The following is a 14,263-nucleotide window of genomic DNA, read 5'->3' on the forward strand; positions in this document are numbered from 1 at the left end:
GTCCCTTTTTGTTCTCTCGGGCTGTGGTTCTAATGTTACCCCATCAATCCCCCTCACCCCCATTGACCCCCCCTCCCTCAGGCTCCCAGCTCTCTCCTGGAGGCTCTGGAGCAGCATTTAGCCTCTCTGGAGGGCAGGAAGCTCAAGGACCTCTCAGCTGCCAGCAGGTACAATAACAGCAAAGAGAAGCTGATGCAACTGTTATTCCTATCACAACTCATACTACCATTAGTACAAACATTAGTACTACGGCCACTAATGTCCCTTCTACGTCAGCTGCAGCTACTACTGCTGATTATCTGCTTCCTGTGCTACAGCTGCTACTCCAGCTTCTACATTAATGTGGCTAAAGTTGTTTTTTTTTGTAACATAGCAAAAAATCATTACATCTACTGCTACTACAGATAATATTACAGTTCCAATAGAGTTGGGAAGCTTTGAAAATGTTGATAAAAACAGAATTTGATGGTTTGCAAATCATTTAAAGCCGATACGTAAATGAAATGTTGAAACTGAAATGTATTAGTCTTTTCATTTTTGATTTGATGCCAGCAGAAGATGGGACAGGGATAACAAAATACTGAAAATGTTTTGTAAGGCTTAAAAAACACCTGAAGGAACGTCTCCAAACTAATTACCTTAATTTGCAACAAGTTAGCAACATGACTGGGCATAAAAAGGGCGTTCCACAGAGTCTTTCAGAAGTGAAGGTTGGAAGAGGTTCACCACTCTGTGAGAGACTGGGTGTGAAAGAAGTTCAGATGAATGTTTCTTAAAATCATAAAGAATTTGAGGATTTCATCTTCTACGTTGAAATATCATTAAAATACTCAGAGAGTCTAGAGAAATCTCTCTACACAGGGACAATGATCAGAATCAAAAATACTTTATTTATTTTAGGGAAATTCGGTCATCACAGAGCTCTCATAAACAGAATGTAAGAAAGTCAGAATATTAATAGAAGAAGGAATAAAATAGAGAAAGATATGAATATGAATGAATTAAAGATCAAATAAAATAGAATGAAATAAAATAATAATAATAGTATATACAGAAGCACAGAATAGTTTGAATTAGCCATGCACAAATACTGATGCCGAATGGCCCTGAGGCAGCATTGCATTAAAAACAGACATGACTCTGTAGTGGAAATCACCGCATGGGCTCAAAATCACAGCCAAGAGCAATTCTCGGTGATCTCATTTTCTCGCAGCATCCACAAATGAATGTTAAAACTGAACCATGCAAAGAGGAAACTATATACAGTATACAACCATGATCCAGAAACACTGGTGACGTCTCTGGGCCCAAGCTCATTTAAGATGGAGTGAGACAAAGTGGAAAACGTTCCTGTGGTTTGACGAATAAACATTCAACGTTCTTTTTGGAAATCATGGATGCTGCAAAAATTTAAGAATATAAAATTATGAGAAAACTGTCATAAAAGGTGATTAAAATGAACCCTGAGGGGATCCTATATCATGATACTACAAATTCTGTTCAAACTACAGATATTGTCACGGCAACACAACCCTGGCACGAGCTCGGTCTAGGGCATCCAAGCGTTGGCTGCCCGTGCCATACTAAAGAAGGAATCAGGTGGCTGTCGAGCAAAAGGCACAAGGAAAAGGCGAACCTTACCTGTGCCGACTTCTTTCCAGGACACCATTCACGGCTCCGGGACCAGCTCACGCTGCTTCCTTCTCGTTACCCCTCAGGGTTTCCGATGACAGTTCATATTTAAGTTAACATATATAACACACGACAAAACTCAACGGAAAAAGGGGAAAACTTCGCAAGAATGTCTTTCCACGGCTTCTGACAACGGCGTCTCTTTCTTCTCGCCTCTCTAGCAGGTGTCTGCCTGAGCTAATCAAGACCACAGCGTCACCGTCTCATTGATAAATTGGTCACGTGACCAGGAAGGTCCGCCCACCTGTAGCTCGACAGCCACACCCCCATACTCTGGACAGTGTTGCCGCAACAATATCAACATTTGGATGCTAGCAAAAACTTAAATAATTTATTGTCTCGTAATCATGAATAGCTTAACATGCACAACAATCCACCCAATAGTTGGTGAGACGTTTCAGTTTGAACCAAAGTAAATCTAACATAGTGACAATGTTTTCCTGTGGTGGCTAAAATCAGCTAAACCTAGCTATTAGCTAAAATCTAACAACAAGGAACCTGCTAGCTTAAATGCTACTACTATTGTTATGTTGATGATACTGCGACTATTTTTGTAACTTAAGCTACTTCTACTTCTTTAAACTTTTAGCCATGCTAGGGAGGATTCTTATGAATCAGAGAGTCATTATTCTGTCCATCATTCTGATATGTTTCAACAACTACAGGAAGGATCACTGTGAAATTTGGTAACAGCTTATATCCCTGCCTGGAATTAAATTTGATTATGTTGCACCTCACACAGCTGTACGATTTGTAGTCGTATCTAAATCTAAATATAGTTAAATGAAAAAGAACTAGGAGGTGCAACTCATTTAAAAGATCAAGGATAAACATACTAAGTATAAAGCAGCTGTGTTGGTGACATATGTTTGTGTGTTTGTTTCTCACCTTTAGATCCAGCACCTTGTCCAGTGCAGTGTCCTCTCTCTCCAGCACGGGGATCTCTCTCAGCCGCATGGACGACAAGACAGATGACAACAGACTGCAGCAACACAAGGCGAGACATGCAAGATGAATTTAAAACCCCAGAGCGTACACACACGCACATATAGGTTTAGCTAGCTTACACTACACGCCAACAACCCTGCAGTGAAAGAAACCGCACTATCACTGCATGTACCTTCTCACCAAATAACCGGTTTTACTTTTATGTGAGGAAAGCAGAGAAATCCCTTCAGCTACTGTGAGCTGTGAACAAAAGCTGTAAGTCAAGTCTTTGTCCTCCGCTTTGTTGTTTAAGTTGAATGGACAAGTGAATTAATCCTGCAATACAGTGAAACACACTGTCTCTGGCTGCTGGCCCGTAGCTTACAGAGCTGCACAGAGAATGGAAATGAAGTCACAATGTGGAGATGCTCTGCAGTGGAGTTCTCTTTCAAGTGAACGAGGGTCCAGGACTCTCAGATGTCTCAGTGTTTATTGTTACTTTGCTAACAGAAGAAATGAGTCAAACAATCATGTTTAACGATTCATGCTTTCATCGCAGGAGGATGGTCATAAGGTGATAGACATTCAAACACCCAATGCGTCACCCAGCACCCAATCAGTGGGTAGTGCCAACAGCAGTGGAGGAGCCCCAGATCTCTTCTCCAACTCACCAATCGTACCTGTCAACAACCAGTGAGTCTAAAACCCTGCACAGAGAAACGTCTCCAGAGATGTTTATAAGATGCTGAAGTATGTTTTTATGTGTGTAGTCTGCAAATAACTAGCCTCCAGTTTGTTGTTTCATTCCATGTCTCTTCAACAAGAAGAGCTCATTGTGCTGCTGTCGTTATAAATTAATTTGGTGTACGGTCTTCTCTGCTTACATAAAAACAGAATGAGTAAGAACATCTCATCCTCTTCATTTCCCCTCCTCCTGCAGTGTGCCAAACCTGACCAGTGAGCTGTTCACCCTGCAGCCCAGCTTCACCCCCATCCAGACCACACACACTGTGCCCAACAATAACAATGCCTGGGGAGGTGAGGCTATACACACATATACACACATACACACACACACACGCACAAACATGTAATTATGCAAACATACAACGAAGCGTGCAAATAAATGCCGACTTGCACACGCACACACACACACACACACAAACACACATTCAAGCTGGATAGGCTGTGACAGTGATTCCTAATGCATCGTGCTCTCGACTCATTTCCCCTCTTTTCTCATTTTTGGTTACCATGGTAACCTTTGGATGTCAGGTGACCTGCTAAAGCCAGCCCCACCTACTCAGATCCACAGCCCTGGAGCCCATTTACACTCTGGGAAAATGCTGCCCAATGATTTGGATTCTTCATTAGCCAACCTGGTTGGCAGTGAGTATCTCTCTCTCTCTCTCTCTTCCGTGTATTCACTCCTTCATTTCTTTGTCTTTCCTGTTGTTCCTTTCGTTTGTGTGGCTCTCTTACAGCAAGGCAAGTTTATTTATAAAGCAGCATTCAGACAAAGAGCAATTCAAAGTGCTTTACAGAGTTAAAGACAAAAACCAGAACAGTAACAATCAACAAAAACATACAGCATGTGGCCAGTTATGTTTGATCTACCCTCTCTCTCTCTCTCTCTCTCTCTCTCTCTCTGTGTGCTTATGTAACTTAACGTACATAGTACACAGTGTTGGGTCTTATTATTTATTTAAACTATGAGGGATTATTCTAAATAATCAGCCCGCTTCACTGCTGTGAAGTCCATAACTTCCAGAGTCTTACTGTCCCGCCGGACACAGAATCACAAATTATGAATCAATCATTCGATTCATCTCAGAACTTCTTCCCAAGGATTAAGACTCACACATTGAATCTTTCCTGTGTCGAGTCCCAGCCCAAAGCTGGCTCAGACCTCTTGACACCCCTACAGGGTGCCCGAATGCCCAACATCTAACTGTAGATCCAATATCAGGTGAATTCCACAACACTATACCTTGTCAGAAAATATCCAATTTGAAATGTGACATTAAACAAACATAAGCATGAAAACATAAAATATTTTAAAATCTAAGATGAAGAAAGTAAAATTAGTTAAAGGTGACATATCATGCAAAATCGACTTTTTAATGGTTCTCTACCTGTAATATGTTTCCCTGGCATGTCTACAAACCCCCCGAGAATGAAAAGAATCCATTCTGCCCCTGTTCTGATTTCTCCACCTTTCTGTAAATGTGTGTGAAACGAGCCGTTTCAGACTTCCGTGTTTTTGTTACGTAACAACAATATCCGGTCTGTAACGGAAGTCAGAGCTCGGAGCTTGTTCAGCCCATAGACTGTATAAAATACAACTCAACCCCTCCTCCGTTTTTCATTCCCTGCACACATGTGTGCTAACAAGGAGCTTAGGAGGGAGGCATGCTAGTTGTAGGCTGTCTTAATAAACACAAAGGTCGGTTTTACTCCCCACGTCTGCAGATTTGAAGATCTAGTGGATGATTTTTATTTATCATGGATAAGTGCTAGCGCTAGTTAGCATAGCCACATAGCTACATGTTGTAGCTGTAGCTGTGTACAAAGACACACGTCAACATACTGATAAATAAAACAACAAGAAACTCTAAACCTGTGACCAATCCTTCAGAAAGGTCCTGCTGCAGGCGCCTCTCCGTCAGGATCAGATTCTGGATCAGATTCAGAGGGTTGAAGTAATGCGGGTCTGTGAGCAGCCGTGTATATTCAGCCAACATGTAAACATTAGATCAACATGCCGGAGAGCCGAGGCCACATCCACTTCCTGAGGGGGCGTGGTCAGAGAGAAAACAGACTGTTCTGAGGAGGGCTGAAGAAGAGTGATTTTCAGGCAGACCAAAATCTGATTTCAAAGTGCTTTTTTGAGCATAAACTTTAAAGACATGTTTTGGGGACCTCTTAGACCAATATATGTTGATGAAAAAAGCATGATATGTCACCTTTAAAAATGTCTTTAAAACTAAGTTTGTTAAAAAAGCAACTTGATTCTCAGCAGCAATGTAGGAGACAATGAGGGCAGCTGAATGTCAATCACTCACATATTTTCTGGTTGTGTTTGAAGTATCGGATAGGAAATAAGTAACTGACGTAAAACAAGTCAAAGAGAAACCTATGTTGCCCCAGACAATCAAGGAATTTGTTTGAGACCCCCTTCCAATTTAGTGACATGCATGGACAAGGTTTGTAACCATTAGGCTATCAGAGCCCAGGAGGGTATAATAAATAACTAGAGAGCAAGATAAGTTTGGGCTTGGTAGTAGGCTATGTCATTGGTTCGCAGACCTATAAAAGGTGCTGGTCAACAGCATTCTGGGAGTCAGCAGATTTGCAGAGCTGTCTTCCAGGCATTCCGCGGTGCTTGTCTGATACTGGTATTGTTTTCTTGTAATAAATGTATTACTAAACAAGCAAGCCAGTGTCACAAAGATTCCTTCTACATCTACACATCATGGGCGGTCCAGATACGACATGTGTAAACTTGAAAACATTCTGGGACAGTGTTATTCAGTCTTTGGAAGATAATCTATGTTACAAGATCCACAGAGACCCCAGGATTGTGTATCTGGGCATGATCCCGAATGACTTGATCCCCTAAGAGGATATCTACCTTTCTAGAATCCTGATTCTTGCCTGTAAAAAGGCCGTCACAAGAAACTGGTTAAAGAGTGATCCTCCAAGTCCAGCACAGTGGTTGGCCATACTTGGAAGAATTATATGCCATGGAAAAACTGGCTCATTACCTGCAGACTAAAGCAGGGACTCATAATCACTGCTGGAATAAATGGACTGATTACCAGAATAAAGAGACAGGTGGTGATACCTGCTGTGGGGAAAAGACTTCTTACTCCTTACTATATTTATTTTTGTTTGTGGATAATTTGTTGTGCTTTATGTTTGTTAATATTGGAAAAAAGCAAATAAAAAGTTTGTAGTTACAGAAATAAAAACTAAGGTTGAAAAATGAGTTTGCATCCATTTAAAGAGTGGAGTAAGCAGCTAAAAAGAGGAATGATTTTTAGTCTCTACAGCTGATGATACATCTCCTTTTTTCTTTCAGACCTTCAGTTTGGAGGAACGCCAGCGAAAAAGTGAGTGTTTTCCTTCCATCTCAAACTTCGCCCGCAGCAAATGACTCAGCTGTCTACTCAGTTTGATCACTGTTCACACACTCCTATGATTCATTATTTATTTTCCACTTTTGCATAATCTGTTCTGTGCACATGTAAATGATTTATGTGCGTGCGTGTGTGTGTTTTTACTTGTGCACCAGGCCGGAGCTCCAGTGGAGTCAGCTAGTAGAAAAGAAGCCCACAGGAGGCGGCGGCTGGCAGTCGAAGACCATGTGCACCAGCACCAACTGGACTCACACCACCCATCCCATGGCACCTGCACCCATGCCCGTCCCGCAGATGGTAACTCAGAAGTTGCATTATGCATCATCATGTTTTGGACAGTTTCTTGGGTCAGGGTTGTGCAGGGTCACATGTGGCACTGCAGCGCACACATACACACACATAGTTAAAGTGACAGCGCCAGATTTGACTTCTACTTGAGAGAGTAGCTATGTTTACAAGCACAGAATAATCTGTTTTTGCCCTCATAAGGAAAAAGAAATTAATCCTACTAAGCTGTTGACTAATACTCTGTTAATATTCTCATGGAAAGCCAGAGCGGACCATGAACAGGCGAGAGGCCGGGCTGGAAGCTGCTGCAAAAATCCTAATTGAGACACTTATTCCAGCTGAGCTGCGTTTGTGTCGAGGGAATGTTTCTAAACCAGATAACTCAGATACATCCGGCACGTCTTCCTCACATTCAGAACATCTGATGAGAGTTTCTTGTTTACCTGACCTGTTTCTGTTTTAGAATATGGATGATTTATGAGCTGCATTCGTATGCCACCTAACAGTTGCAGGTTTCCCTCACCCTGCCACTACGAGACAGGCAGCATGTTGCTGATTAGAGGCCTTGTTAGATACTAGAAGCTAAAATTAGCATTTGTGGGCGTGCAAGAGCATGAAAGATTCATAAAGCAGCCTAACACATGGAAGTTTACGTGCACCGATTGTATTTTCATTGTTGACACTTAATTTACAAATCAAATCAATTAATTTTATGTTTTGATTTCATATTTCGCCTCTCAGACTTTATAAATCTAACAGTAGAAAAACATTTTAGAACATTTTCAAACAGCAGAAAGTGTCACCCTCATATCAATCAATCAGACTATTTATAAAGCGCTTTTCATACAATGACATTGTAACACAAAGTGCTGTTCATAAAAACAACTTAACCCTCCTGTTATGTTCATTTCTCTGGAACTGCAATAATGTTCCTGGGTCAGTTTGACCCGGAACATATTCAATTATCCAAAAGTGTCAGAACACCAAAAAATCCAGATACAGATTTTTTAAAATCTAATGTTTAACTCCATTACTAACCATTTAAACCAATATTTAGTCCATTGGTGTTCTTTAATTCTCACAGATCATGGTTCAAGGAAGATGACTCACTCGTTTTTCATTAAAATTCATGTTAAAACTTTTTTTAATGTACATTGGAAAGACCTAAATATAAATACAATAGTTTTACATGACAAAGATTTTTGTTTATTTTATTTTTAAATGTTAATTTTTTTGTTTTTATGAAGTGATGTTGACAAATGAACACGACTCCTCCTCAGTCACATGCTGCCCAGATTTTCATGCTTCAATTAGCAGGTTTGGAAGGCATATAATGCCTAAAATAGAGTTTAAAAAAAGGGTCAATTTGACCTGCAACATAACAGGAGGGACAAAATAGAATAAATTAAGAAAAATATATGAAAAAGACCCCCCCATCCTAATCCCAACCCCAGCTCCAACCCCAAACCCACCCACAATACTAAGGTTAAGAACACAATATGCAACAATTATAATAAAAACAATAAAAATAAATAAATGAAAAATAAGTTGCTGAATGAACAGAGGAAACGCTCTCATGATATCTTAATAAGGAAACACTGGAGGTAAAATGAGATGTTAAAACTCAACACAGGAAATTAAAACCACCAAAATAAAATACATTCCTAAGATAATAGTTTAATATTTTAATGTTATATTAAAATAAAATAATATGCTTTACTTAAAAGATAAAATAAATATGTACATAAATAAATAGAATAGAATAAAAGTGACTAAAATTTGAACTAGATAATAAATAAACAAATAAAGTAAGGTGAAATAAAACTGTTATAAAAATGAATGAAACTCAGTTAAAAGTGAGACTAAAAAGGTCGGTCTTGAGTTTGCTTTTAAAAATGTTGACTCTCTGTGCAGCCCTCAGATCTTCAGGTAGGCTGTTCCACAGGCGTTGGCCGTGATGATAAAAAGCTGCTTCATCTTGAGTCTTTGTTCTTACTATTGGTACCATTAAAAGTCCACTACCTGAAGACCTGAGGTTTCTCACAGGCTCATATGATAAAAGCAAATCTGATAAATAAGACGGAGCGAGACCATTAAGAGATTTACAAACCAATAAAATAATCTTAAAATCTAAAAGATACTGGAAGCCAATGCAGAGACTTTAAAGTTGGTGTGATGTGGTCTCTCTTTCTGGTCTTTGTCAGCGTTCTAGCAGCTGAACTTTGGAGCAGCTGAAGCTGAGACATGTTCTTTTTGGGGAGACCAGAAAGAAGAGTGTTACAATAGTCAATTCTGCAGGTTATAAAAGCATGAACCAGTGCCTCTGCATCGGCTTGAGAGAGAATCTGACGCACTGATAATAGATAGATAATAGAAATAATTTAGACAGGAGGAGCAGAAATTAGAACAGCACACATCTGATTATTTAGCTTTAAGCTGCAGTACTCTGGCTGCGGTCTTTGGAGCTCGCTCTTGTGTACGGATTTGTTGCCACCCATTATTCAGTCAGCGTCTGGTAATGATAGGATATCTCTTTCTGGAATGAAGCTCATCAAATGTACCCAACTTTCTGCCGCATTCAGGGCTTTTCAAGGAGCTTCAAAATATCCCCTCGCTCTTTGTGCCCCGCTCTAATTACCTACACGTCTGTTCCATTCAGTCTGGTTTCATCTTTTAATTCTCGACTGATTGACCTCTCAACTCAAAGCGCTCATTTGTGCAGCAAATGGCTCGGAAAGCTGATGGCACGGCTTGAATAGAAATGATTAGAGCGTGAGGAATGGGCAAAGATCAGTTTTATCTTTGGAGAAAAGGAACAAGAATGGCTTTTATTGTTGTAATTCTCTTTTTCCTGTACCTCTTCACAGAATGGGATGATCTATACCGGCTATGTAAGTACTTTTATTCACTCCTCTTAATCATCTCATTTCACCCTGGCCCCCTTTTTTTTTTCTCCTCACGCTGCCAGCTTCCTTTTTGGATCCGATTTCCTCTTGACATTTTCCCAAAATACCTCTGCTCATAAAAACTGTCGGCGCTCTTCGGTTTGTTTTGTTGTTGCTTCATGAATTATCAGAGGACAGACAACATCTCTTAGTTTGCTTCCTTGGCATTGTTTCACCCCTTGTGGTTTTTGGGCTCCTAATTAACGGCCTCAGAGTGATTGTTTGATGTTCAACCTTCTTTTGTTTTTCAGGATTAGGTGAAGAAATAATCTATTTTTAAGGACTGTTATTATTTTTGTGCATGGATTATTTTAATAATCATTGTAGGTCAGTGAGTGGTGTTTGAGTTCCTGTCTTCTTATCTGCACAGGCTCCAGCTCCAGTGGCTTTTCCTATGACGACACCTCAAGTGCCTGTGTATGGAATGGTAAACAAAAGCTCCTTCCTGTCTATCATCAGCCAACATTAACATATTTATAATATACATTGTTATAGTCTCTATGTTCCATGTTTTATCCTCCCATGTGTTCACTGACACTAACCTGTCCCTGATCAGCTCCCTCCTCAGATGAGTCATCAGATGGGAGGCGTTCCCATGATGCCCCCGCAGCCTGTCATGTACAACCAGCCTGTCCTGAGACCTACCAATCCCTTTGGACACATCCCGGGGGCACAGGTACACAGACACTCTCTCTCACACACACACTCTCTCTCACTCTCACACACTCACAAACACACACACACACTCACACACAGATAGATAGAGGATGCAAGTATTAGTGCATATTCCACACTGCAGTAAAATATCAGCTTTTTAATTTTGAAAGGAAATTGATTTCCAGTTGAGAGCAAGATAAGATGATCAATACCATATAGCAGGGGTGTCCAAAGTACGGCCCGGGGGCCAATTGCGGCCCAATGTCAATTTAATTATGGCCCCAAGCTTCCATCTTATATTGTGTTATTATAGCAAAGAAATTAATCACATTCTGAATCATCTGTACATTTGCAGTTTCTTTAAAGCGCACAAACAAAACTAAAGTCAATCCAGAAATGTCTCAAACAGCTTCATATGGACTACTTTTATAAATTCAAAGCTCTGGATATTCTGCAGGAATATAATTAGGAGGAAACACAAGAACTCTTAAAGTTGACAGATTTTTTCAAATTAATGTTTTTATCATGAAAATATTCTTGATGAACAATAACAGTTCAGTGGACACAAGACAAGATCAAAATTATGAAATTGTGCAGAAAAGGCAAAATTTGGATGCATAAAAAATAGTTGAGAATGCAGGACAAGAATGATTTAGTTCTTAAATTGTTGTCTGCTGGTCAGAAAAGTCTGAAAATCAACATGAAATAGAAGTGTGATGAAATCCAGATCCTGATCCTGTCATAGAAAAATAACGAGACAGTATTTTCCCCCACATTGCCCGACCCGAATGAAAAACATTCTACAAAAGAAGATAAAGTTTGATCATGTTTAAGTGGCTGGTGGAGAACTGAGGACTTCCTAGTTACTGATTCATTGAGAAAAAAATGTAAAATAATTGTTATTAAATAGAGATTTCATATATAACTTTCATGATTCCTAGGTCTCAGTAGGAGCCACTGGCCCTGAAGTATTCTGACAACATCAAATGTGGCCCTCTTTGAAAAAAGTTTGGACACCACTGCCATATAGTATTGAACCATTCTGATGAATGTAACGTTCAATATGCTGTTAAGTGAGCTTTAGAGGAACTGCTGAAATAAATGAACTCTGTGACTCAGACGACTTGTGAGTTCAGGCTGTAGACTGTATAATAAATGAACGTAGTATTCGTGACGTCACCCACCTGTTTCTGAAGCCCTGTTTTGAACAAACGGCAACCTCCGGTCGTGAGAATTGAGGCCAATGCGGAAGTGTTAAAACCTGCAGTTCTTCAAGTGTCCACTTGAGGCTGGCTCTGGAAGTACCCAAAACCACATACACACCCATTCAAAAAAGCTGATCTTTACAGCAGAAATAAAAAACAAGTGTAGTCTGGATAGCTCATTTCTCAGTCAGCACACACTGTACTGTACAGGGGGTGAATTTTTTTCTAACCCTGCAATTTCAAAGATTTGAAGATTACAAGTTTTCCATTATGAGAGGCACAGCTGACTCGGCTGACAGGCAGGAACACTGTAGGTGTTAGCGAGGAGGCTCAAAGCCCGCCTCTTTACCTCACACTAAGTTTGGTTGAGTTCAGCATTTCCAATTTGGTTCCCGCCAACGATTGGCCTCAAAACAGCGCTTCAGAAACAGATGGGTGACGTCACAGAGACTATGTCCATTATTAATACAGTCTATGTTTCTAACACTTCCACATCGGCTTCAGTTCTCCCAGCTGGAGGTTGCCGCTTGCTTCAGACCGTCAGACATGTGATATTGTCAATCCCAGCCCTGCACACACAGAGATATATTTATGGCTCACAAATTAAGATAATGTAAAAAGATGACCTCACCTGTTCATGTCATCTTTATACGTTTCAGCCCGTTTCATTAACAAATGGATGTTATTTTTTATATGATAACGTGAAAATTCAATCTGCAGATTGCACAATAATTTATAGAGAGCATCATTATAAATATCTTGAAATCTAGGTAGGTGAGAAACATACTTATAAAACATAAATGACGATATTTGAGCCAAACTGAGAAAACAACCGGGCTTTCTTTATAGAAATGAATCTTGCTCCCCCTCACTCAGTAGAGAAAACAATCACTGAAGCGGTTTCCTCTCTGTGTTGGATTATGGGGATGTTATTTATGGAACTCTTAAACCTTTGGATGCAGTGTATCACCGACCGCTTCGATTCATTTCCGGAGACAACCACAGGACTCATCATTTCCTTCTATGCCAAAAAACAGACCCGTGTGCTCCAGCAATAAGAAGAGATCAGCACTTTAAACAACAAGTCCCCTCTTATATCTCCACCCTGCTCTACATTAATGTGGCACGGTGCATGTTCTGAGGACGTCATGAATAAGCACACAGAGTAACTCACTCTCCCCTGCAGAGACAGAGAGAGTGAAGCTGTGTCAGAGGGAGTAATCACACAGTTAGATCACACTGATAGTCTAAATGTGAATGAAGCATCCAAGTAGTGGACCTCTGTGACATCAAAGCTGGATTCAGCCTTTGTGCCGGTTGAAACTGAATCATACTTATTCTGCGTAGCGTCATTCACGGTCTCTGAAGCTCGCAGCTTATCGTCCTGTGAAGTTCACGCACAGCTTGAACACAAACAGCTAACATGGCTCCCTGCTGTGAGTCTGAAAGGACAGAGTTCGTTTTTCACCGTGGAGAATGAAAAGATGATTTGTCAGGGTGCAGTTTATCACTTTGTCTAACGCCGACCTCTCAGCAGCAGGATGAGACATCATGGTCGTGTTTACTTTCATAGGTACGGAAGCGTGTCGCGTTCACATGTGAAAAAAAAGAAGAAGCTGTTTTTCTGAATTAACGAGATACCCGGCGCCTCAGATGCACTCTGTGGAGATCATTATTTTCAGCTATTGTCTGATTGTCTCTTGAGTCACCAGGTAGCCAGCTCGACTGCATCGTCTTGTATCCATGAAGCCGTATCTGCTCAACTGATCCTGGAGACATGATCAGAACAGGCCTTACCTCTAAACTACTGAAAAGTCCAAAGGTGCCTGAGCAAAGTTGTCAAACTAATAACAATACCATGTATGTTACCTAAAGACACGAGTATCTCCCAATGTCTTAAACCCAAATTAAATAAACTGGACTGAACTGAACCGCTCAGTATGCAGCTCATGAAAGTGCTGTGTTTACTGTAGCTGAAGTCAGGTTTACGGCCTCCGACAGGCATTTGGCATTGCTTATGCACCTAGTAATTCAGATGAAGCAGCTGTTGTGAACATTTGAAGGAGTTTTCCCTGTCCCATCAGGTGTGTGGCGTGTGTGTTTACCATAGACTGTATATATAATGAACAGCGTCGCTCCACCCTTTTCCCATTGTACGGTTTTGAAGCCAAAATATCCCGTTCCAGAACGCTGACATCTTGTACATTTTCTGCAGCCAGAGTCTGCGCAGTGGGGACTTTGTGTGTTTATTTTTTAAAGTTTGACTGCAGCTCCATTCAAATGAATGGGGGAGACAGAGTTTTTGACCTATACTGCAGCCAGCCACTAGGGGGAGCAGTTTTTGTTGCAGCCTCACTTCGAGCCAAGCGAGATGACGCACATTTTATATACAGTTTATGATGTTTAC

At 40.6% G+C, this 14,263-nt stretch overlaps 1 protein-coding gene across 1 annotated transcript in view; it reads left to right on the top strand.

Moving 5' to 3' along the window:
* Positions 1–14,263, top strand: part of LOC117812366 (phosphatidylinositol-binding clathrin assembly protein-like) — a 39,806-nt gene that overhangs the window by 21,392 nt on the left and 4,151 nt on the right. Inside the window, exons 8-17 of the mRNA XM_034683065.1 lie at positions 82–167; positions 2,587–2,689; positions 3,179–3,312; positions 3,560–3,657; positions 3,895–4,008; positions 6,704–6,734; positions 6,917–7,058; positions 9,917–9,940; positions 10,365–10,421; positions 10,551–10,670. Coding sequence (XP_034538956.1) covers positions 82–167; positions 2,587–2,689; positions 3,179–3,312; positions 3,560–3,657; positions 3,895–4,008; positions 6,704–6,734; positions 6,917–7,058; positions 9,917–9,940; positions 10,365–10,421; positions 10,551–10,670 — 909 coding nt within the window. The remainder of the gene's footprint in view (positions 1–81; positions 168–2,586; positions 2,690–3,178; positions 3,313–3,559; positions 3,658–3,894; positions 4,009–6,703; positions 6,735–6,916; positions 7,059–9,916; positions 9,941–10,364; positions 10,422–10,550; positions 10,671–14,263) is intronic.

This window comes from Notolabrus celidotus, chromosome 5 (assembly GCF_009762535.1).
Source record: "Notolabrus celidotus isolate fNotCel1 chromosome 5, fNotCel1.pri, whole genome shotgun sequence".
In the NCBI taxonomy this organism is placed as follows: domain Eukaryota; kingdom Metazoa; phylum Chordata; class Actinopteri; order Labriformes; family Labridae; genus Notolabrus; species Notolabrus celidotus.